Here is a 26,194-nt window from a genome sequence, read left to right on the forward strand (position 1 = left end):
ACTCACAACCTAATTAACCAGCGCACAGTAGTGGACTACATTTGCTGTGTTAGACTACGGCCACTTCAGGGTCCCATCCAGATTACTCAAAGCTTACTGAGCCACAGCTTTTCTAAAAGTGGCCACATATGTTTTATGATAAACTGTCTACCTTTGATAAATTAAATGTAGGCATATATTTGTCTTTTTATTTGTTGCACCAGGTCCATATTAACCATTTACCACATGGGCCACTTTAGGGCACAACCAGACCACACAATCCCAAAAGCACCACATTTTCGCCAAAAATAGCCCATTGCTGCTTGAATGCATGCATTCTGTCCAGACCAGAAGGTTGTTGCTGAATCACTGCCATCCACTGCCCACCCTCCCCTGTTATCAGCCTTTGCCTTTACAATCTGCTGCACTGACCACAAAACAAAAAAGTGACCTAAGAAGCAGTAGCCCTCTAAATTAAATACAGATGTATTATATGCAAAACAACATATTCATTCCTAAATGATTCTATATGTAATTTTCAAAAAATAACTGAAGCATGATATAAGAAGTGACAAAAAACCTCTTTATTAGGTGTAAACAAGTTTAAAAAAAAAAAAGTAATAATAATAATACAGCACCAGGACAAGTTACCTGCTAATACATCCAGTATTGTGTAAGTCAGAGTCTGATGGAAACACTTCCAGATCTCAGTGTGTGACAGCTTCTCTGTCATTCTGCAGATATTGGCCCACAAGTAGAAAAATTAGTTGTAAATTTCATTTTTACAACTTCATATTGAGCACATGCTACGTAAAAATCATCATGTTCCTTCCACTCAAGTGCAACATGCATGTTGCATTCTGAATACAGAAAAAGTTGCTCATTATAACGCTCAGAAGAAAAACAAGTCTGTATTCTAAGCAGTGTCTGTCTGCACCTTCATGGTCACAGTGCTTTCCAGATAAAGGCTTGAAGCTTGCAGGAGATGAATTCCTAAAGACACTTGAGGAAAAAACCTTTTGTGTGAATATTTTAATAAGTTTCTTCGTTGTTCCGGTAGCACTAACAGCCATTGAATATAAAATTGTTCACATGCACACAGGACAGGACAGATGCTGTGGCTTGCAAAAACAATCAGATGTTTGCATTTGGAACAGCGAATGAATTTACACTTTGGATGGTTTCCATGCAACGGCCTTCCTTACCTTATGGATTAGCTTACAAATTAATCATTGAATCAAATGTTGTCGAGCAAACATATTTTTGCAGTACTTGGCAGTAGTTGTGCATATAATGATTTCCTTGTAGCTACACATAATGTTTTATTATCATTTTTTAACAAAAATGTATTTATCTACCTGATTTAATACTTAGAACTTGAGTAGGCTGTAATATGTAAATTTGTAGGAAATGGTTATGAATTATTAGTAATGCTATGTGTAATCACCTGTTTTGTGACTATTACATACAAATAATCCAGTAAAAGGCACAATTATGACTAAGTTGTTACTAATGAAGACACAGTAGGTATTGTTATAATACACAACTACTTGGAACTCAAGTAATTAGTCAATATTTATATGACAAATATTCCCGTTATTCAAAATTAATCCCTGTCTGAAATGAGCTGTTTTAGCTCCTTTCCCTCGCCCTTCAAGCTAGCTTTTCTTCTGATTGGCTACCCCTTGTAAACAGCAGGTTTGAACAGCAGGTGGGCGGGGCTGCTGTGCTCGCAGCCAGAGCCACATCCATAGGGGTATCTGCTGTCACTGACATAATGCAGAAACAAGAGTAATAAAAAACCCTGAAGCTTGAGCTTTGGTGCACATGATCAGCTGTTAAAACATTGATCTCATTATTTAACATGTGTCCATATTTGTAACAGCACTGTAAGGAGATGCATAAAATCATTTCTTGACACATAGACTGTTGTTCCACTACCTTATACCTCATAACAGTTACAATAATAGTTACATTATTTCAGAACTGAAAGAACAAAGGAACTATAAAGAAAAATCCATCAAATTTTTTTGGGGGAAAAATAGCATTACAGTCATTTTTTGCTGTCTACACAGGCAAGGTGCCATGTAGGGAGTGGTGGTGTACCATGGCTATATTTATGAAAGTATATTTAGGATTACTTCCTCTGACTGTTTGATATAAAAAGACATAAAATATTCCACAATCTGTTGATTCTGGCTGTTTTTTTTTACTGACCATTAAAATCATGAATCAAAAATTTATTTCAGCACCTCAGAACTTCCGAGCTGATTAAAAGGTTAAAAACTTGTAAACTGTCAGCTGTTGCTCCGCTTCCTTTCAGAAAGGCTTTAAGCACATTTCTGTCCTGCTGTGATCGATGCTTCTTCTTTCTCCTTTCTCCTCCAGCGTGAGCATGATAAGCCGACACATAAAGGCACTTTTACAATGTGGACTACACAGAGGACTGTCTGTGTCCCTTGTTAGTCTCTAGCAGCTGGCTGGATACTGTATCACATTAAGCCCGACATGCAGTGACTCTGATGTCCTGCCTCACTAGGTTACTTTCACTTCCCTTGTCTGACCTTTTCAAGTTGGTCCAAGGTTTACGCCGACAACCTCAAGGTTACTTCCCCGCAGCTCTAACCTTTCCATTTCTGCCATCTTTTTATGAAACCGCATCGTCCTGACAGGTCTCGGCTCTGCGTCGCCTCAGAGCTCCACAGTTCGCAGGTGGCTGCGAGGGGAAACGGCAGCCAGCACGCTCTGGGGCAAACACTCCGACTGCTCCGTGGTGCTGCCACAGCAAGACCAGTGAGGCTTCCCGGGATGTCCTTTATGACCATGACCGCAGCCTTTAAATCCTCCTGCAGTCAGACGGACATTCGATGGCAGATGAAATGATGAGAGACAAAATACAAAAGACTGATTTAAGCTTTTTCCTCATTCGTTGCTTACAGGCTCCTTTAGACAGAGATTTTGGAGCTGAATTATAGCAGGTGTGGATAGAATGATTACATCTGTACTTTAATTATCGCCAGCTCATATGAAAATTTGTTTTTCCAGTTTATCAGTCTGTAATAGGTCTACGTTTACCTACATTTACCACAGTGGCTTTGAACATATTTCAGAGTGTAAGTAAATGCAGAGAGAAACAATGATTTCCATAGTGACGGGAAACATTTCAGTAACAGCAACTGTCTCTATTTAACTCAAATTACACACAAAAGACATGTGTGATGCTAAGGAACTATATTTCAAACACCTGCTTCTTTTATGAATCAAATAACCTGAAATATAATAGAACACAGAGAGTGTAAGGAAAGCTGGTTTAGCTTAAAAACACAAAGTGCACAGATGATGGTGCCGAGATTCTGTGAAAATCTTAACTTAATTTTGTTCTTCATCTGTGTGTTCTAGTCAACAGCACAGTGTACCCCGAAGTTTGTTCACTGTACACCTGCTCCTTCAGACAGGACATATGAAAGTTATCTGCTGCGTACCTGGCATGGTTCCCGGGCAGCCACAGCGAGCCTCTTTGGCTCCTCCGCTGGAGCAGAAGGAGCAGCAGTGAAACGTCCCTCTGTGACGCCTGAACTTCCTCTTCACATTCAGAACAAATGGAGAGCCCTGCAGAGACAGACAGCACAGAGGCAGTCAACCAGTGTCGGTTGGCACAAGAGCCGTTACAGGGATTCTTCTTGCTTAATAAGGACAACGTTGTGCATAATAACTTGATTTGTCAGGAGGATGTAGAGCCCTGAAGTGACGAGCTGTGCACTGCTAGCAAGGCCACGGCTCCGTCTAGCAGTCAGCTTATTATTTCAATAATTCATATCTCAGCTGTGAAACGCAGCTACTGTTTTCAAACTGTTTCGACAGCGATTATATTTTTGTTTCAACATGTAAATATTATATAAAGAAGAGGAAACTAATTAGACTCTGCAGGTGCCTGGCTGCGAATGGAGTGGCTTTCCTAGATGGTTTCCTAGATGAGACGGGGGCTTGTCCTCGGGTTTTCTTGCTTGGCGGTTATTTTGTGTGTGTGTTTTTTGTTTTCTTTAGTGTGTGGGGTAATTCTTTCCATAGATATTTTGGGGGCAGATTTACTTACAGTGGCTATTTTTTGTGACATTCAAATGCTCTGTAGTGCTTGTAAAGCAGAGCTGAAGGCCTCTCTGTGTGCAGAGTTGGTGGACAAAGACGTCCGACCTTCACAGAAGGAAGCTGCAAGGCAGCCTGAGGAGGCCACAGCAGAATAAGGGTTGCCCACGAGGCCGAACCAGAAGGTCGTGGAGGTTGCTGGCATCCTTGCTGCTGGTGTCTGTGTGGAACCTGTGTCAGGTATATCTAGTGAACATCTTTGGGTAATCCCTTTATATAAAGGAGGTGATGGCCTGCATCTCTGTATGAGAGCGTCTGAGTTGGAGATCTCTAAATATCTAAAACTGATCACATCATTTCATGAAACTGAAGTTAATTCATGATGTTTTCAAGTGTACAGCAACCGCACTGTGTTGGCTAAAGCAGTTTTAGCCTCTTTTGTTATAGTGTAAACTTGTAGGCAAACCCCAGGAAGTGAAAGTGTGTACCCATGTATCAACTGAAGATGGCCTTAATTATGAAACTGTGAAAAAACTGTGGCTGCTTGAGTCTTGGGTAAGTTTGTTGTCCCCATCTCATTTTGTATCCTGGCCCCTTAGACGGGGCGTAAGAGAAACAAACCAAATTAAAACTTACAGTCTCGACACTTTAGTTTAAAATACCTTGACATGTTGGGCTTTGACACAAACCCACACAGAGTACGCTCCTGGCTGCTGTGGTGTGTATGACACACTGTAGGACCCGTCACTGTTGTCAGTCACAGTCGTCTCCACTTTACTGATGGAAAATAAAAAACATTTTATTAATAATATAAAATATCACTTTAAAACCGCAACTGATAGCTCATAGATGTAAACTGCTCTCAAAACATCAGTGCTGGATTCTGAATCTGCTCATTCTGAGAGCATGGATGACCTGTCCGAGCTTTGAGTCATACTCTGATGTATATCAGCCTCTCAGTCTGAAGGTTAACTTATTTCAGACATCCAAATAATAACTCAAAGACATTCATGGATCAGACGGCTGTGCTGGCAGATACTAAACAGCTACTAGCCTTCCTGATATTGCTGCCCTTGTTTTCAAAGTTACACACTGTTTGATCGTGAATGTGAATAAAAATGATTCATGTGATGTTACGGAGGTCAATAAGAGTGTGCCTCTTTCAACCCAAGTAACAAAAATAGCACAGCACTCAGGCTTAGAGTACTCTGATGACCTGTTCTAAGCAGGTCAATTTTTTAACTAAATGTGTCTTCTGTATGATTTGCTGAGTCAGAAATGCTCAGAGTTAAAATGCTGACCAGGCACGCCACACGCTGTCCCCCCACTCACCAGTTTTTCTTCTCTGTGTGAACGACGCTCACGAGGACGTGCTCTCCACCTCGCGCCAACTGTTCTCCAGCTGAGTCTCGGCACACCAGGGTGAAGTGGCCCAACTGGCCCTCCGTGCCTTCCTGCAGGCCTGTGACCAACACAGGGTTAAAGGTTAGAATCAAATTCAAATCAAATTCAAATTCAAATTTTATTTGTCACGTACACAGTCATACACAGTACGATATGTAGTGAAATGCTTGGACAACTGCTCGTGACCTAAAGAGAACAAAAAAGGAAAAGGCTATGAATAAGATAGGAAATAAATATGAAAAATTAAAAAGGGTAAATTTAACTAGGAAGGAATAAAATATAAATTAAGGTTAAAAATGAAATAACTGTACAACACAAATTAGAATGAAGGGTAAATTTAACTGGGAAGAATAAGATAAAATATATAAATTAAAGTTGAAAATAAAATAACTGTACAACAAAATACACAATATAGAACTATATAAGAATGTATGAAGAAATATAAATAAATATATACACAATAACAGCAGCTGTACAAGTATTAACCGGAAATGAAGAATATAGTGACCAGTGTTGTGCAAAACCAAAGTCCAGAAAGTCCAGTGTGTGTGTAAGAACTGTATGTGTGGGTCAGTACTGTGTGGTGGTGTGATTGAGAGACCGTATCGCCTGCGGGAAGAAGCTCCTCCTCAGTCTCTCTGTGTTGGTCTTCAGGGAGCGGAATCGCTTTCCTGAACTCAACAGAGAGAACAGTCTGTTGTTGGGATGGCTGAGGTCCTTCACGATCTTCCTGGCCTTGGTCCAGCACCGCCTGCTGTAGATTGAGTGCAGGTCAGGGAGCTCGGAGCGGATGGTGCGCTCAGCTGACCGCACAACCCTCTGTAGAGCTCGTCTGTCCTGCATGGTGCTGTTCCCGAACCAGGTTAAGATGTTTCCCGCCAGGATGCTCTCTATGGTGCACGAGTAAAAGTTCCTGAGCACCTTGGAGGGCAGTTGGAAGTCTCTCAAGCGTCTGAGGTGGTAGAGACGCTGTCGGGCCTTTTTCACCACGGTGTTGATGTGACAGGACCATGACAGGTCCTGCGTGATGTGAACTCCGAGGTATTTGAAGCTGTCCACTCTCTCCACTGGGCACTCGTTGATGACGGGGGTCTGGTAGTTCCTCTCCTGCTTAGTGCTGAAGTCCACTATCAGCTCCTTTGTCTTACTGACGTTTAGAAGGAGGTTGTTCCTCTGGCACCAGTTCTCCAGATTCCTAATCTCCTTCAGGTAGGCCGTCTCGTTGTTATCAGAGATCAGGCCCACCACGACGGTGTCGTCAGCAAACTTGATGATGGTGGTGGAGCTGGTAGTGGCCACACAGTCATATGTGTACAAAGAGTACAGCAGGGGGCTCAGAACACACCCCTGGGGGGCTCCAGTGCTGAGAGTGGTGGAGGCTGAGACATGTCCGCCCATCCTTACTGCCTGTGGTCTGCCAGTTAGGAAGTTGGAGATCCACTGACACATAGATGAGCTGAGTCCCAGATGCTCCAGCTTGGTGGTGAGTGTGGAGGGAATTATGGTGTTAAATGCAGAGCTGTAGTCTATGAAGAGCATTTTAACATAATTCCCCCTTCTAGTGTCCAAGTGAGTGAGTGATGTGTGGAGGAGATGAGAGATGGCATCGTCTGTGGAACGATTTGGACGGTAAGCGAACTGTAGTGGGTCCAGTGTGTCTGGTAGTGAAGAAATGATGAAGTCTCTGACCAGGCGTTCAAAGCACTTCATCACTACTGAGGTGAGGGCTACAGGGCGATAGTCATTGAGAGAAGCAGGGTGGGGTTTCTTCGGGACAGGAACAATGATGGACTCTTTGAAGCATGTGGGGATCACCGACTGAGATAAAGAGATGTTGAATATCTCAGTGAACACAGGAGCTAGCTGGTATGCGCAGTCTCTTAGGATACGACCTGGGATGCCGTCTGGTCCTGCTGCTTTCCTGGTGTTCACTCTCTTGAAGGCTCTCCTTACTTCATGACGAGCACGTTTCCGGTGCTGGCAGTATCTTCCTGTCTGCAGCCGTTAGCGCCGCTAACACTAGCATTGTTGGAGACCTTAGCTGCAGCCTCGAAGCGAGCATAGAAAGTGTTCAGCTCGTCTGCCAGAGTCACGGCCGCGTTCGTCATACCGGTTGTTGGTGCTTTATAGTCCGTTATTGTCCTTAGTCCCCGCCACAGGCTCCTAGAGTCACTCTGTTGGAGTTGTGACTCTAGTTTCCTCCCGTAGCGCTGCTTCGCCTCTTTCACCGCCCTCCGCACGTTATATGACGCGGCTTTGTACGGGTCCATGTCCCCCGTCATGAGTCCCGTGTTGTAGGCAGCGGTGCGGGATCTCAGAGCGTCGCGGATGGTTTTATCCACCCACGGCTTCTGGTTGGGAAACGTTGTGATAGTCTTTGTCTCCACGGTATCATCCGCTAGTTTCCCAATGAATCCCACAACCGCTTCCGTAAACACGTTGACGTCATCGTCGGAGCTGTTTCTGAACATGCCCCAGTCTGCGTCATCGAGTGCGTCCTGTAACGCGGCCACCGATTGATCCGTCCAGCGCGCGACCTTCCTCTGAACCGGAACTTCCTGTTTCAGCCTTTGTTTGTATTTTGGCATGAGGAAGATGGCGGCGTGATCAGATTTGCCAAACGGGGGGCGGGATTGTGCCTTGTAGCCGTCCTTGACCGTAGTGTAGCAGTGGTCCAGTGTCCTTTCACCCCTGGTGGGGCAGGTGATGTGTTGATAAAAGTTCGGCGCTGCGCGTTTGAGGTTGGCGCTATTAAAGTCCCCCGTCACAATAAGCGCAGCGTCCCGGTGTTGTGTCTGGTGCTGTGTGAGTGCCTCATGCAGCTCGCATAAGGCGGTGACCGTGTCCGCTTGTGGTGGAATATAAACGGCACTTACAATGACCGATGTAAATTCCCGAGGTAGATAAAAAGGACGACACATGATGGACAGTAGTTCCAGATTTGGTGTGCAGGAGCGTGTGAGAGGAACAACGTTCGCACTGTTGCACCAGTTGTTGTTCACCATTAAACACACGCCGCCTCCCCTTGACTTCCCCGAGTCCCGTGTCCTGTCCATGCGGTGAACCGAGAAGAACTCGGCCGGCTGGATGGCGTGGTCCGGCACCGCTGGGTTCAGCCATGTCTCGGTGAAGCAGAGGAGATTGCAGTCCCGAATGTCTCTCTGGAACTTTATCCTGGCCCTGAGGTCGTCAAGCTTGTTCTCCAGTGACTGGACGTTGGCGAGCAGGATGCTAGGCAGAGGTGTGCGGTGTGCACGAGCTCTCAGCCTGTTCCTGACGCCGGCTCGCTTCCCTCTAGGCCGCCGCCGCTTCCCTTTGTTCTCCCTCGAGATCTCACTCGGCCAGCTCGGATCCGGAGTTAAAAACTTCGAATTGTGAGTACATTGTATACCAATAGAAACAGAGTGTCACTGTCATACCTAATGTACCCAATGGTGATGATTTTGCCGATTTAGAAACGCTGAAAACTAACTTAAAAAACAAAGACAAAGAAAAAGTGGTCGGAGCAGTCGTGACGGCAGCCGACCTCACCGGCGCCATCTTTAATTTGAATCCCGAAGACTGCGCTGAGTAACAAAAAACTACCGCTTGACTAAAAGTGTACCACGGGTCAACAGAAGGCTGAGTCCTGAGGTTGCTGAAAAAACATGGCCGTCCCAAACTGCCACAAAGTTGCCTGTGTCATTATCATTTACCTTAATTACAGCTCAGAGATGTAGCCCATTAGTGAAAAGAGCACCAGGACAAAAGTACGCAGTCATAAGTTGATGTAGGGATCTTCCACAAACTTTATATAAAAGATTACCACTGTAACATAACACACTGGTTTTGGACTCAGCATTCTGAAGCCTGTTCACTGTTGTTACCGCTGGAAATTATGTGTATATATATTTCTATATTTTTAGACCTAAAAGTTATCGTATTTAGAGGAAAGAATGGTGCTCGAAGTTATCAGCTAAGGCTGTACGTCACAGCGGTCATATTTTTATAGATTTCTACTAAGAATCACCACAAGCACAGTGCAGAGGTCAGGTTTAGGGGCTCACTGCTGGCTCAGCCACACTAGAATAAAAACAGAATGGCAGTCTGGTTGTGACTAGGAAACAGGGCTGTGCGATATGACCAAAATCTCATATCCCGATATAAGACATTTATCGTCCTGACAATGATATATATCACAAAAATTTTACATTTTCTGTAAATTCTATGAATCTTGGGTAACTCGACTCGCGTGAAGTGTTTTCAGCTGGGCGTCGTGTTACTAAAGTTGAAATGGCCGCAATTTTCTTTCTATTTATTACACCTGACAGCTCTTTTTAGCTTCTTGTCCGTAAACACTCTTACAAACTATTTCATGTGATTCAGTTTATTTTGAAAACTCTCAACAGGATCTTCAGTTTTATTGTGAAAGGTTTATGTAGAAAATAAACAAGTGGACGGCAGAGTCAAACAATGGTTTTACCGTCGTTGTTGCTAATGGCAACGCATAAAAAGAGTTGCTTGTCTGTCTGTATTGTGGTTATATTAAATATAAGAGGAAGATAGAACTTAAGAAATTCTACACAGTGACCATCAAAATGATGAATTTTTTTTTTGCCATAAACAGTTTATTTTGCGACACCACGAAACAAATGATAGTGTAAAATGAAACGATAGACGTTTTCATATCGTCATCCGATATATATCGTTATACAGAACAGCCCTTCCAGGAAAGGTGGTTAATAATGGTGATGTCATTTAATTGTTTTATTTTTATTCAGTGACCAACTACAAATTGATAAAACAGATAAAGCCGATGACTTGTGATCAGAAGCTGGTTACCTGGTGGGAGGTAACGATGCTCTGCAGTAACTGCCGTTGAATCTAGAATGGCAGACTGACTGACACCACTCTGTGATCAAACAGTCACTCTGGGCTGATGATGAGCACAACTTGTCTGCATCTCTTTGCACTAGCGGACTCAACTGGTTCTAATCTGGTTCTAGTCCTATATAAAAGCAAGGACACCGAGCACCATAGTCACATTTAGAATTTTGCCACTGAAGTGCTGTCCTGAAGCAATTACGTCACTATTTATCAAGGAAATTTTAAATTTCACACTTCAAATCTACGAGCTTCTGAGTGGACTAAATGTAAGTTAATGTGAATTTTGTTTAATGCAAACTTCTCTTCATGTTCACAGGAACAGTTTTGCAACAGGTGGCAAAAGATTTGTGATTTATTACAGTTGATTGCCATTTGATCCCAGATAGATTGCATGTAGTTGACAAATAGACCCCATTCAATCAAAACCTGACAGAGAGTAGACTCTGACTCTGTCTTCTTGCCATTTTATTGCCGTCTTGATGCACCACTGCTGCTTTGAAGACAGCAGCTGATGGTGAGCTGCCTTTGAAATGGTTGCTTTGAAGTGCAAAGCAATAAATTTAGCTGCGCTTCAGTCTCCAACTACTGTTTTCCCTAGTGTGACTGTAGCATGAAGCCTAGGAGGCAACATTTGAGCTACAGCGCCTGTGTCAGCACACCTGTCAATGGCCCAAACTATCCCGGTGTCCAAATGAATGAACTATAAAGAAAATCACCAACCATACAATTTATATGATGGTTTACACAACCTATCACTCTGTAAACATGCTTTTTCATGCTGGTACGTTGGAGCATTTTAACCTGGGAGTTTGGAGGCATCTTGTTTATCGGTTTATTTATGATGTGTAAAGGTTAAATACATGGACACAACCTCTTCATATGCAGAGATTTCACAAATGGCAAGAGCACACAGACACACAAACACCCAGAAAAGATGTTTCAAGGTAGAGAAAAGTTGGTAACAGTACAAAGAAGGACAAAAAAACCCTACAAAGAATAAATGAGGCACTTTATCATTCAGACACACTACGACATTGAGACACCTGGACATTTGTCTTGTGCCTCTACAGGTTTCAGTCACACAGATGCACGATCACAATTTCAATACAGCCCTCCGCTCAGCGCTTACGCAGGTCAGTGTCCAGATGAACGAACTGCATGTGGAGGGGACTTCAGGTGCAGCTGGACTTCAGCATTGTCGAATTTCTCAAACACCTCTGCGTCATTATTTAGCATTTCATTAACTTGTTCCGCTGTCTCGTTCAAGATATTCATCAGCTGTTTCTGTCGTGTTACAGCGAGCATCACCTGTGTTCACTCCAATGATTAATGCCGCTTTGCGCCTGCTCGTCAGAGTCCATTAGCAGTTTGATAACAAATGATCCCACGCTGTGTTTTCATTTGTTATTATTCAGTGTTTTCCAGCAGCTGCAGGGAGAGCTGTTTGGATGCTAATGGAACTAACTCCAGCGGCTCCTTCACTGATGATGAATGGGAGTACTGGTTAAGGGGCCGAGCTGTCGTTAATAACGGTGCAGCACTATTGCGTTACGGGACTCCTGCTGAAGTTGAAAGGTCCTGATTTTAAATTTCTGCTATATATGAGCCACACCAAGAAGACACGTGTGCTCTCTGAACTTGATGCTCAGACACAACATTTATATTCTTCTAATTTCACTCGCAGAAAGCTGCTCGAGGTGGACCCAGGGTGAATCTGACTAACATGACAGAGTTGTGTGAGAGTGATCTCATGGTTACTTTTCATGTTTGTATACATTGTATTGTGTACAGATGACTTTTGCAATTATGCCTAATCTCAAGATGGAATTATTCATCATTTGGATCATGATGATCACATGCATGTTTACGTGCCCCCTCTGGCACTTGGGCCTGTACGCCCAGCGTGTGCAGCAGTGGGGCTGAAGCTGACGACCAAAAGTATATTTATTATCAAGACATTTTAAATATTTGTGTTATTATGCTGGTCAGGAAAACCCAATTATTTAAAGACTTCAATGGACACCTTTTAAATTGCTTTAACTAACGAAAATGACAAAGAGAATTCATGAATACACAGTGTCAGGGTTTTTCCTGGCTCAAACTGGGCCTTTGGGGGTGAATACACAATGGGAGCATGACTGGTCTGCATATACAGGGAATATACAGTTTTCATAAGACTCTATGCAAAAAGTAAGAACACTGCATGATTCATTAGCTTCTGACTGCCTGCAAGGTCAAGGAAGCGCAGATCAACACCCCTCCACCATTGTGCAGTTCCAGAAGTCTTGTGGTCTTTTCTGATGAAACTTTGCAAACCTTCCAATAAAATCATATTTGTTTAGTCTTTTTCTAATTGTACTTTTATGAATTTTGACACGTTAGCTGAGGACTGAGATGTAGCACTCAGGTTATTTTTCAATTTCTCCAAGCAATGCACGAACATCCTGGAAAAACCTGGAACTGTCTTGAATGTTTTCCACTTGTCAATAATGTTTCTCACTGCAAAATGATTGACTTTGAACTCTTTGGAAATACATTTATAACCCTTCCCAGAAATACCCAGCACTTCGGACTAGTAAATTGCCCAAACTGCTGCTTTTCTTCCTGATGATTAGTGGATTAGATTAGCAGCCCCTGGTTAGTATGGACCTTCTTTATTCCTATGGAAACAGTAAGAGTACACTTAGCTTACTGATTCCTTGGTGAAAGGTGAAAACCTCTTCTTGGGCGCCAGAGTTTTTATCTGCATGCAATATATTTAAATGTCTTTACGTTAGATTTTTGCAGTTATTTTTTTAAATAACATCTTCCCATTTTAAATGGTAAAATGGCCTGTATTTATATAGTACTTTTAACCTAAACACTGCATTTCAGTGGAGCCTAAGTTACATATAGCTTAGCTAATATGAGCTGATACTGGTCTATTACAGATTTTTATCATTATCAACATATAATTATTTCTGATGTACACCAATATTAAAAGATTTAATACAAATAAAAATAAATAGGGAGTGCTGAGAGGGTTGTTTCATCCAACCTTTCAGCACTCTCTTCAGCACATATAAAGTGGCATTGGCGCTGAGCGGACAGAGGGGTAAGTTAGGTGCGTCTTGACAGTAAATTGATTGAACATACGGTTGCATTATCTGTGAATCTCTGTTCGTCTTCTTGCTAAGCTGAGTACTAGCAGCTGTCACCACTAAAGACACAGCTCTTCTCACTAGAGCAGGGCGATATGGCCAAAAATATTTATCACGATATATATTTGAAAATTTGCGATAACGATATAACCGACGATATAATTGATGCGAGACAAAATACAACTCCACAACATTACTAGCGCAAAAAGACAACCTTCCATTTATTTTCACTTAAACAAGAAGCTGGTTTTTATGTACATTAAAGCTTTATAAAAATGTAACAGTGCAAATGCAAATTCCTTGCTGAAAGTTTAACCAAAAGGCATTTCCAGTAGAAATGGGCTGACATATCCTGAGCATAACCATGTATAATATCCACTGAAGTTAAAAAGAGGTGCTTTGCAACATTAAACTGCAGTGTGCAGTACGCATTTTTCAGACCATAAGGTGCACGGGATTATAAGGCACATTAAGCGAAACAAAGCAGTCAGATAAATCAAACTTTATTAAACTCATTCTTCTTGCTTCCTCCACTTCTGTACCATTGATTCATTAATGTTGAATTCTCTGGCAGCTGCTCTGTTCCCATGTTGTTGCAGTATATTAATGACTAACCTCGCATTGTGGATGGATTATCTCAGTTGTTCTCCTGACTGAAGTTTGGTCCGTTTACAGCATCCTGCCATGCGATTGCATTTGTCTCTAACCATGAAGAACCTTCACGTTAACTTTTATAAGTGGAAAAGTGTTAGTGTTTGTCCTCCAGCTTCACTGTTTATGTTATGCTAACATAGCTGTGTCGCTAGCGATCACGTAGCACATCATTATATACCAGCTAGCCCAACTTCAGTAACCCTACAAACGTCACTGCTGTTTAGTTTCCTGTCTTCATTTATGTTGGAAGTGATAGCAGAGCTGTACGTTTGATTTTTTTCAGAAATCTCTCAGTCAGAACATGCTATATCATGCTTAGGTAACTAGCGAAACTAGCGAGCTAACTTCCGCTAGCTTCCTGCTAACTTCTAACTCCGTTAAATGTAATAACTTTTGTTTTCATGGATGCCTGGAAGTTAAACTTTATAGTTACACCTGGTAAAGCAGCAATGCTGATCGTTTTATTAAAGATGAAAGAATTTAGACAGTTTTTAACTCTAAGTGATGCTGCAGTGTTGTTTGACCTGAAGAATACTGAGTTTAGGACCCAGATTACTCCCAGATTTAAGAGCATCTTAGTCCGACAAATATGACAATAACAACGGCCGCTTGCATGTTCTGCAAAAAATGTGCTTTGTTGTGTATCTGACAGACAAACACCAAACCAGTTCCACATCACGGAAGTTGCACCGTTTTTACAAACCAATTCTGGTTCATCTGTTTCACTCAACAATCGGCCATGTGCGTATGAAAACAAAGGCACCGCGCATGCGCGTTTTACTCCCATTCTATCGCGATATGTCATTTTCCTATCGTTGCCTAACATTATACCGGTATTACCGTGAACGGTATAATATGGCCCAGCCCTACTTCTCACCCACAATTCACCTGTGCTGCTCAGTCTTGCAGTCCATTTCAACACTTCAAATCTTCTTTTCGCACAAAGAGGGGATAATCGTTGGTAAGCCTCTGGGATGTCCACTTTCCTATACTCAAGACTGAAATCTGAACCCCTAAATTGAGAGTGTCACACTGTGTTAAACTGATTGCAGTCAATTTGGGAAGAATAAACAACTTAAAGCTGGAAAAAGCTGGTTTATCTGATGCATTGATCCTCAATCTGGAGGAAAAAAACGTAGAAGCTTTAGCAACCGAAGTCAGCCCAAAGTAAAGCTGGATAAATGAAGAGGTTGCTGCAGGGACCAGAGAGCTGTGTACGGCTCTACATCTAATGCAGTACACACGACTTTAATACAGACCCAAGCAAGCCCCCACACAAACAGACTGCCTGACATCACATGGCAGACTGACTCTTTGGCAAACATTGGCAGCGGCTCTTGGATACCAACGAGACTCAACAAAGAAGTCCAAATTTGCTTTGGTTTCCCATTTATCACAAGTAAACACTGCTTTAATCCGAGCTCTGGGACAGAGAGAGAAACGCTGCTACAAATCTCCTGCTTGCTGCGTCTGCATATGTGTGGTGGAAGGATGGGAACTGTGGCAGTACCTGGGTGCTTTTCTGAGCAATGAATAAGGGCTGCAGTTTGCATAATCAACTGATGCGCAAATGATTATTTCTACAATAACAAATGAGGTGATTTAGATCACACAGACTGTCACAAGGAGAACCTTTGGGCATATTTCTGTCTCCTCACATTAGTTTTCTGATTAACTGTTAACTTACTAAGGACAGCAGTAGAAGCAATCATTTAAACAAAAGGAAAAGCAAGCAAACCTTCCCCGTGTGCATGCTTCTCCTCTATTATAAAACATTTTAACACAAAAGGAAAGTCGTAAATATTCTGTCGCTCAAAAGCTGCCCTGTACTCTTGCTGATCCCCGTTCCTCCAACACTGCATGTGTCCCTGTTATGTTTGTGCACTGCCTGCAGGCCTCTTCAGTCACCTAAACATTCCTTCACTCCAGAAGGAATTTCTGCCTTTAAGCCAAAGTCCCCAGAGACAAAACAACAGTCTTTATGTGCTGCATGAGTCTGTACTGTCGTCTCTGCCTCACACCAACCTTCGGTCTCTAAACTGATGTGGCTAGAAAAACAAGAGTTCTGAGTTTAAATGAATTTGCTTTTGTCACTGTTACACACTCTTTTAAAATATTACTCAGTTCATGTGACTCTCAGCTTCAGGTCATCTGGTTCCTTGAATATAAAAACAGAAATGCCTAAAGCTGTTTTCATGTTAGAACAAAGAAAAAGTCATTGGTAAAAGAGTCGAGTTAGCTTTTAGCAAACTCAAAGCTAAACTTACAATACTGTGCAAAAGTCCTGATGTGGACTCAGTGGAAGAGTGGCTGTCAAGAAGCCATTTTTAAGGAAGGAAACGGGGAAAAAGGCTAATGTAAGAACTGGACTGAAAATCAGATCTGATGAAGCGATGAATCTAAACGAGAGATTATTGGTTCAAATGGTCGTCGCTATGTACAGAGGAGGTCGGGGGAAAGCTAAAACAGGATGTGCTTACAGGTTTATGACTGCAGTTCAGCCAGTGGCTTTTGGAAACTTGTGGAAATGAATGGAATTATGAACACAGAAAAGTATCATCACATTTCTGATCCCCAATGCAGTACAACTGGGAAAGCGTCTGATTGGGAATGGTGTCATTGTGTAGCAATGACACAAACAGTGCAAATGCAGTATGCATACCTGCATAGAAAAACATATAATGCATCACTATCAGTCATGGATGGGGCTCCCCACAGCCTGAACCTCAGCGTTACTGAATTTCAAGCTTGTGAGAATTGTACAAATTCTATTTTTGCCTTACATACTGTATTTTCAGGGGGTATTTGTATGTGTTTCAATAAATCACTGTACCCATTTCCAATTTTCCTAGGAAAATCTAAATGGAAGATGACCCAAGACCTGTACATAACAGACTTACAATAATAAAACAATGGTCATAATGATGATGCAATGAGTCATTTTAGGCAAAGACTGTATATAAAAGACGGACACAGTCACTATGATGACTTGTTTGTAGATTAACGTTTTAAAACCTTCAGTTTGACATTTTGTCTGTTTCTTTAAACTTGGCATGAATGTATTTGGGTAAGAGGGCAGCCCAGGAGGTAGTCTGGTTAGCATGGTGTTTGTAATTTACTGAGACATTATGTGGGATCTGTCCACCTAAAACATGCTTTAATCAGATTTACTGTCTTTTTTAAAAAAAAAAACTGAATTCGGAATGACACGAAATGTCACCCAACTATAACTCAAAACAGTCCAGTAAGGCACAAATTTTACCTTTAACACAATTAAAATGGGTGACTTGCATAAAAATTCACCTGCGTGGTTGTCATGAAGTACAAAAATTTGCCACAGAGACCAAAACAAGTTTTTGTGGCACGCTGTCAACATGTTTACTTCTGCTCTAAAGATGGGGAATTTAACATGGAGGTCTATGGAAAGTGAGTGATTTTTGGAGCCAGCCTCAAGTGGCAATTTGAGGAACTGCACTTTTCTGGCACTTCTGTGTATGCTGCATCTTTGAGTCTTGAAAGTTGCTGATATGGTTTAAGGCAGGGGTGTCAAACATCTGGCCCATGATACAATTATATCCGGCCTGCAAGATAAATTCATATGTATATATGTATATTAATGGCCCGTCAGTATGTGGGAGCCGATTATTCAGCCCTACTAAGAATCTATGCAGGCAGGGGTCAGACTTTATTTTGATGGGGACACAATGCGGCCAATAATATGCAGGCAGACAAGGATCATACCATTATGTGAAATAACGAAGCGGGGCAGATGTTCTGAACACAGCAAGTGGTAGTGGTACAGGCCAGGTACACAGGGTGTCGAAAAAAGTGAAGAAATGAGTGCAAATGTAAAATAAGCAACATCTGGCTGCATTTCAGTGATATCGGAGACCTCAAAGCTCAGTGCAGAATTTATAAAAATAGGAGGGGCTAAAGTGATATCGGCTTAAATTTGTGGAGAAAAGGTGTCAAACTTGTCCATAGCACAGACTAACAATTGGTTTTATCGCCGGTAAAAACACTAAAAAAAAAATAAAAAATACAATATGTACACATGACCCTGAAAATAGTTTGCTGTGATTTATTTAAGAGTGTTATTGAAGCAAGTATGGATTCCTAACCTTCTGTACACATGGTTGAAACTGTCTTTTACCTTCTCCTTCAATGGTGCACCTGCTGACATCCACCGTCTTAGAGTTGATTACCCCGACCACAGGGTAGCCCTCCACCTCCCCTGCGGGTTCCCTGGGCATGAAGGATATACTGCTGCCATCGTCAGGGGCAACGGTTGCTGGGTGGGGGTCATAACCCCTCTCTGCCAGGCTGGTGAGTCTTCTCAAGGTCACTCCTTTGGCACTGAGGATCTCAGCGTCAGACCCACAACTCAGGAGCCGCTCTGCGAACTCCACACTGCCTCGGATGTCCAGCAGAGCCTGCTGAAGCTGCACCCCCTGTAAGTGGAGGTGGTTCCTGGTAAACAGAGAAGTTAGACAAGCAAAAGTTGAAAGCATTTCCTCACAGTAATCTTGGTAGACTCTCTGTGGTTTCTGTGGCATGGCAGTGAATAATTACTGTATTACAATATTCAAGAAATAAATGGATTGCTTATGCTTGTTTAATTCTGGTTCATTTTTGTGTGATTAAAAGGTTATGATCAGTTCAAAACACACAGAATTAGCTCTGTTTCAGGAGATTTCAAACGCGCTGGGGTTACAGTACGTCAACAGCTTCACAAAATGAGAAACACTTTTAAGTCCAGTGAAGACAACATCCACTTGGAATCAGCTAAAAAGAGCATTTGGACATTAGACAATAAGACAACAGCATCGATATCAAACACACTGCCAGTGAAACTGCAGCCGCTCAGCTTATTGACTTTTTATATATACTGGCACAAAAATGTGTCGAAATGGATCCACGAACACTTAGCAGAAGATTTCCTGGGTTTTATTTTCTGGGTCTGACTTTATAATCTAAACACTGATGAGGTTGTAATACTAAGAACAAAACAAAACTGTAATAACCTGTTAATCTTAACCACAACTTTGGCGACTCTATATCATAATCAGTAACTACTCGGTAAACTATTCAGTCCTGGGGTGGTTCATTCATCTTTAGGCAGTGCGAGGAAATTGATTCATGAACAGCATTGTGTCCTGCTGTGGCAATAAGCTCCTGTCTCCTCTTGAGAAATAGCTTTGGGAAAGGTAATGATATGCTAATTAGCCATCTATGCATTTTGCTTTCTCAACTAGCCATGTGGCGCTACGGTGGTTAAAGCACAGTATTCTGATGAGAACTGTGTTTTCTAAAAACTATGAGGTAGCGAATGCCACTGGAAAAACACCAAAATTTCATGTTTTATTCATAATCTAATGCGGACCTTCCCAAAGTGTGGGGCCCGCCCCCTGGGGGGGACGCTTGGACACTGCTATCAGGAGAGGAAGCATCGCTGAATATGTTTCCAAACCAACTTCATTCTAAGCCAAAGACTAGAAAATATGGTGAAGCATGTCTGCCCTTTGGTTTCACCTGCACAAGTGCCGAGGTAGGTCTCCCTGCAGAATTGGTCTTTCCTTTGTAGGGAGCAGCGCTGGGCTCTTCAAATCACAGACAAACAGGATCTCACATTCTTAATTTTTAGTTCACAAATACTTGTCGTAATGACTAACTACTCCTGACATTTTGGAGATGTTAGCTCTGTATACGGTAAAGTTATAGTGGGATACAAATAATATCAGGCTGATCCTGCCACGATTTATTCCCATTTTTTGAAAAATGTATTGATAGCAATGTTGAATATTATTACACAGGAAAAAACAACTACATGTAAAATAATCACACCGTGACGCCTCTGCCTTTGTAAACGGAGGGTCAGTAACTGTGTGTGTATGTAAGCGTGTAAAACCTGCAGATAGTCAGATTAACAGTATTTTGTTTCTGCAATTCCTCTCATGTAAACAATAACGTGGCGCACAGCGTGACGTGAAAAAAGGCACATCCCTTTGACGCTGCGTGACGAACTCTGTATTCCTCGTCCACACGGAAACGCAAAAAAGGAGTTTTAAAAATCTCAGTTTTCGGTGATTTGAAACGCCGTTTCCGTGTGGACGAAACAGCTGCGTTTTCAAAAATACCCGTGTAGGTGCGGACGCAGCGTAAAAGAGTTAGTAGTTTATTTTATTACTACCTGTAATTTATTGCAGTTTACTTGTATTTGCTTAATTGTTTACTAAATGTTTGAGGTGTGAAATAAACCGCAATGGAGCAAAATATGGGTGTGTGTGGTTGGAGGATGTGTTTGTGTTTGTGCGTGCGGGGGGGCATTTTTGTAAAACAAAGGGGGGCCTAGCAAAAAAAGTTCGGGAACCACTGATCTAATGTAATGTGGGAAACCCAGGATCTAGAGAATCGTCAAATCCCCGCTAAGTTTAAGCTGGTCAGTATGCATGTTTTCATACCTCCGTTGGACTCGGAGCTCCTCCAGACGCCGCAGCAGAGACAGACAGTGGGCTTCCACTGCACTGGCGTAACCTCGTGCGAATGCCCTCACCTCACTGGCTGTGGCCTCAACTCGTGCCTGCAAAGTCTCCTGAGATGCTTCCACCTGTGCCAGTGGAAATGTATATTATAGTTCTAAAAGCAGATACTGGGTATTTAAAATAATAAGCTTAACAAACTGTGCTAGAACAGGTTTTCAGAACGAGTATGTGGCTTTTTTTCTCCTCTGAGGTGACAGCGGCGGTGCCCTTTGTTTAACTGTGAGCTACCCAAATTTCATGCCACTTGTTGTAAACATGAAGCGCTGGCAACGACAGAAGGTATTGGGACACTGGCTCAAAAGTCTGTATATCTTCCCAATAAAATGGCAGTCTTCACCTTCTGCAGTGACTCCTCCAGTCGCTCGAGTCGGGGTCGAAGGTGCACGTTAACCAGCTCTCTGATACGGTCCCCATGGCGATTGATAACATCACGTGTGGGGCAGCAGCGGTGGTCGCGGTGCAGCGTGGCGGCACACTCCAGGCAGATGGGCAGGTCGCAGGTCTGACAGAAAAGCCGCAGCTCCTGTCCCGGGTGCAGGGTGCAGAGGACAGGCCGGACCAGACGACCACAAGCCTTCAGCTCCTCCAAAGCCTGAATGGAGTGAGATGCTGTTCGCTTCTGCCGTCTGAGGACACACAGACATATGAGCACATCTTTAAGTCAGAACACAGATCTGGATTTCCCAGGATGTCTGCTACTGTCTGTGCAGACAGTGTTAGTGTGTTAGTGCACAGAATGGCTCAGAATCCATCTTGAAGACATACGTAAACAAGATCAGTTAGTGATGAAGAAGAACAGAGTAAAATACAATTTAAACCTCAGTCTCTTCAAAGCAGAATATATATTTTAAAAAAACCCTCAAATTTCCACTGTAACTGACTGCGGTGCAGAGAGTAGCACAAAACAGCCTTTAATAAGTCACGCCTAACCATTAGTGTTTTGCCACTGTTAGGACAAACACAAAAGACAAACAAACAAATAAACAAAATATCCAGTTGAATAAAAGTATCTGAGAAAACCACCATCAGTTCCTAATATATACAAAGTTTATGGTCTCAGCCAGTAACTCCAGGGGCCTGTCTCGATATGCGTACTTGCGTTCTTGTTAACTCGTGATACGTCATCAGTCGGAGACCAAGTACTGTTCCAATTCAAAGTACGCATCAAGCCGAAAACGCAAAAAATTTCCGGATGTGTTCTCGCTCTGCCTGTTTTATCGAGCATGCATCGGTGGTGACTTGTGTGTACTGGGTACAGCTAAATATCCCAGAATGCATTTAGTCCAAAACCCAAATGCAGCAATGGCAGAGGAGCGCAGCTAAAAACTTTTAAATATTACTCTTTCTGGGTCACAAAATAAACTTTTAAGTTATTTTCAAGCGAGAATGAAGCTGTGTAAACTTCAAAGATCTGCTCGATTTATCAAGCTATCAAATATTTCCAAACGTGATCCGATTTCGGAGACGTCTGTTACCAACCAGCTCCATAGCAGACCGGGAGGTTGAGGATCACAAGAGCTGGTGAGAACAGTGGACTCCTGGCACATCGTTTACAGAGATATATTTCAATTCAGGAGGAAACATTTTCACCGGGAAGAACAGCATGTTAATACGTGGAGATTCTGAAGGCTGCTTCAAAATGATCAGATTATATTTTAAATATTTGTTCAGTTCTCTTCCAAACCCCAGCAGCTGTCTATTGTAATTTTTGAGTGTCCACTAAAATAAAAATAAAAGCCTTCTAACATCTCACCTGTTTGTTTTTATTAAGGCATACATGTACACAATTTTTATTAAAAGTGATTTCGCTACTGAGGTTAAACATGATATATAAGTCACTTAGATCATTTCTAATTGTTAATGTTTGGTTTATTTCAGTGTTTTATTTGTTCCTGGGTAGATCGGTTTGGCTGAGATTTAAGTTAAGCTTCATAACATATTAATCACAGTTAAATTAAGAGGGGACGGCAGCAAAAACTCCTGACCTGAGACATCATCAAGTACGCTGGTGTTCCAGTTGTACAAATCGTGTGTCCATGATCGTGTTCTTGGCAAGTCCGGACTCGCGTACTTGAGAATTGAGAAAGGATCCAGGTCTTAATGAATAAAACATGCTGCATAATTTGCAAATTTTTGTCACCAAACAGCAGAGTGTGCTTTTTGACCTCTCAGGGCCACAGTAGCCTAAGATGAACAGCCTGACACTTGGAAATCTCAAAAAGGAATGGATGACGTTTTTGCAATAGCCATCTTCCATTTACAGTCTGTGGAACAGACTCAAACGAAAACCAAACATTTTATCAAGCAGTAGAAGTAATAGATTAAAAATTTTAAACACGGTAAAAACCTAATTTAATACATTAGACAGCAAAAAACAAATAAACAAAAAACAGCATGTGGGGTGTACGAAGGGATAAAGAAAACTGAGCCAAGGCATAATAGCAAAACAGAATTAAAAACTAGCCTCGGAGCTAACTGTACCTATGCGCTTGGCAGCAGAACTCGCACAGGTTGACGGAGCACACCTCGCAGCGGCTCCCAGCACCTCCTTCTCCGCACAGGTCGCATCCCAGCGGGCCGTCCGTTTCCAGGGTCTCCACGAATACTTCGTCCAGCGCTAAGTGGTCGGTACTCAGCCCGACGTGCCCGGACGGAGGGAGGTCTACCTCTGAGTCACAGTCAGGGCAGAGCACCGTGATAGTGACGGCGGGTCGGTCTGCCTCCAGTGGTTTGTCCCGCTTACCGCCCTCCGGAACATCCTGTTGTATACGTGAAGACACCGAAAACGGCTCCAGCTGAGCGACGCAGTCAGAGCAGAACGTGTGCAGACACGGCAGGATTTTAGGGTCCCGGTACAGGCGCTTACACACCTTACACACCGCTCTGGGATTCACCAACACGTCGCTCTGCTCGCGTCCAGAGCTCTGTGCTCCCTGCTCCGACGTTTCTTTCTGCTCAGACTGCGACATTGTTCAGTTTGGGTGATTTCTGGAGCAAGAATAAAGGGGGAAAAACCCCAGCGAGTTCGAAAAAGTTGTCAGAGCTGAAGGAAACTTCTGTATAATCCCCTTTCTGCATAATAAATCACACGTTTTCTGCACTGCGGCAATCCACCCCATTCATTAATTAAAAGGCCATTCGAAAGCTCCACTTTTGATCATGAGAAGTTTACTGCTCCATGGGACATTTGACACCTCTCTCATTGGCAGACCAATAGGAAACCTCTCCCGGGCTATCCGGGGTGGTCCAAAACTTTACCGAAGTCTTCAGCACAGTGTGGGACTTTGACTGCCCCCATCTACCGGCAGGACGGTGGAAGATATATCCACTCACTGCCTGCATTTAAACCAGCGGTCCCCCGGGCCACGGACCGGTACCGGTCCGCGAGTCGTTTGGTACCGGGCCGCGAGAGTTGATGCTCGGGTGTGAAATTTACGTTTTTCAGGGTTTTTATCGTTAACTCGGTTTGCCTGGGTCTTTTCCCGTGTTGTAGTTGTGTCTTATTTTGAAAAGAAATATTTACGTTACCATAGCGACCAGAGAGCATTAAGGGGGAGAGAGGAGGACGTTACGGTGTGTTCACGCCGAACGCGATGGGCGCGAGAAAAAAGCCCCAAACGCCCCTAACTTGACGCGTGCACATTCGCACCTCTACGCGTGTCCAAGAAAAATCCATCGCGCCCCAAAATATCATATTTTAACGCGCGTGAACCGGAAATGTGGGAGGGATGTGGGAGGAAGTTTTGCCAGACAGGTATCTTTGCAAGATGGCAGGTGTCGAGCTAGCGCTTGAAGAGAGAGTCTCCCTTCTCTATTTACTGTGGAGAGCAGAGCAGCGGCGTAAAGGACATCCTCGCCGTACCTGGGTCCATCAGGTCCTCCAGAGGTGTGAGCAGTTTGGTGAGTTTCACCATTTGCTCCAGGAGCTGCGCCTGGATGACGGCCGATTCCAGCGCTATCACCGTCGGCCAGTTTGAGGACCTGCTTTCCCTCGTTGGTCCCAGCATCGCCCGCCTAAACACCAATTACAGGCGCTCAATCCCACCTGCAGAGCGCCTGTCCGTCTGCCTGAGGTTAGTAAAAGTGTTTTATTGATACCTGTGCTAATATGCTAAACCATCCAGTTACACACTGCTAACATGGATGTGCTATGCTAACAGTGAATGCTGTCGGTGTTTACTGAAAGCAAACTGTGGTACAGAGACGACTCTTTATAATATTTCTAGTGATACTCAGAAGCTCTCATCAAGCCCCGATTTAATTCGATTTATGCTGTTATCAGTGTTTGCGATGATAGCATGGCTGTGGTGTCACATCAATGTATGCGCTCGGTGTTTGCTGATATCAAACTGTAGCATTAGGACCACTGAGTTAACCTTTGTAGTGATACTCACTCCTTTTTATTTAGACCTGGTTTGATTCTGGTATAGTTGAATATTTGTATATAATCCCTGCAGCTGTCAGACTATAACAGGCGTCACCAGCCTTTTATTAAAACAGAGTTAGATAAAACTGAACAGTTTGGTTCATCTTTAGTTACATGGTTCTATCTTGATAAGCTGTCTTATCACAGATTAATTTTTCAAAAATATTAATGATTTAAGCAAGGAAAGGGCTACATGTCAACATACAACTCTTTATTTCTATTAATGTCTCACTTCATTCCTACCTGATTGACATGTTTAGGAATTATGAGTGATTGGCTCACTGTAGGGGTAAAAGTTGCTACCAATCAAATTATGATATGTTAAAGTTAAAATAAAACACAACTGTTTTAGATATGATCTAATATACATTTTGTTATTATCCTTATAATTACAAAATGTTTTATGTAAGATTTAAGTTTTGTGATTTAAATCTGACATCACAAAAGTATTTTGGAATTTGAATAATGTATTTTGTAACTGCAGTACACATAATACTGATTTTGAACAATTTTGTCCAGGTTCCTTGTCACCGGGGACTCCTTCAGCACCAAGCGTTCAGTTACAGAGTCGGTGTGTCCACGGTGAGCCAGATCACCCCCCCAGGCAGCGACGGCCACCTGGGACTGTCTAGTGGACGACTTCATGGCTGTGCCTTCACCTGGAGACTGGCGGTCCATCACAGAGGGATTCCAGGAGCGCTGGAACTTCCCTCTGTGCTGTGCAGCTCTGGATGAGAAGCACGTCCAGACAAAAGCACCCCATATATCATATAGGAGACACACACATTGATATACACTAAATATTCATTTCATTTCTTTTTTGTGGTGCCCAAATTGATGCACCTGCTTGATTTTGTTTAAACAATTATTGCACACTTTCTGTAAATCCAGTAAACTTCTTTTCACTTCTCAAATATCACTGTGTGTGTCTCCTGTATGATATTTAACTGACATTTTTTATTGTAACAACCAACAATTTATACAGGAAAATAATGTCTATTAACAAGGTTGCCCAAACTTTTGCATCCCACTGTATTAGTATATTTTGTCATTAGTATAATATGAAATAAATTCTACATGTGTCAAGTTGTGTGCCAACA

At 42.7% G+C, this 26,194-nt stretch overlaps 1 protein-coding gene and 1 long non-coding RNA gene across 2 annotated transcripts; one reads left to right on the forward strand and one right to left on the reverse strand.

Moving 5' to 3' along the window:
- Positions 1-2,203: 2,203 nt before the first annotated feature.
- trim45 (tripartite motif containing 45) lies at positions 2,204-24,162 on the reverse strand. Its single transcript, XM_085435341.1, has 8 exons — positions 23,150-24,162; positions 21,006-21,294; positions 20,588-20,733; positions 18,280-18,596; positions 5,395-5,524; positions 4,725-4,839; positions 3,462-3,588; positions 2,204-2,825 (listed from the first exon to the last, which is right to left on the reverse strand). Exons 1-8 carry the CDS (start codon positions 23,635-23,637, stop codon positions 2,671-2,673), a joined length of 1,767 nt encoding a protein of 588 aa, XP_085291467.1. The 5' UTR covers positions 23,638-24,162; the 3' UTR covers positions 2,204-2,670.
- LOC146690297 (uncharacterized) lies at positions 24,085-26,180 on the forward strand. The gene is made up of 2 exons (XR_014915763.1): positions 24,085-24,741; positions 25,614-26,180. It is a non-coding gene; the product is annotated as an uncharacterized LOC146690297 (long non-coding RNA).
- Positions 26,181-26,194: the final 14 nt, after the last annotated feature.

The sequence above is a fragment of the Copadichromis virginalis genome, linkage group LG16 (genome assembly GCF_057382275.1).
Source record: "Copadichromis virginalis isolate Kocher_CV1m ecotype Utaka linkage group LG16, C_Virginalis_male_GT1.1, whole genome shotgun sequence".
NCBI lineage: Eukaryota > Metazoa > Chordata > Actinopteri > Cichliformes > Cichlidae > Copadichromis > Copadichromis virginalis.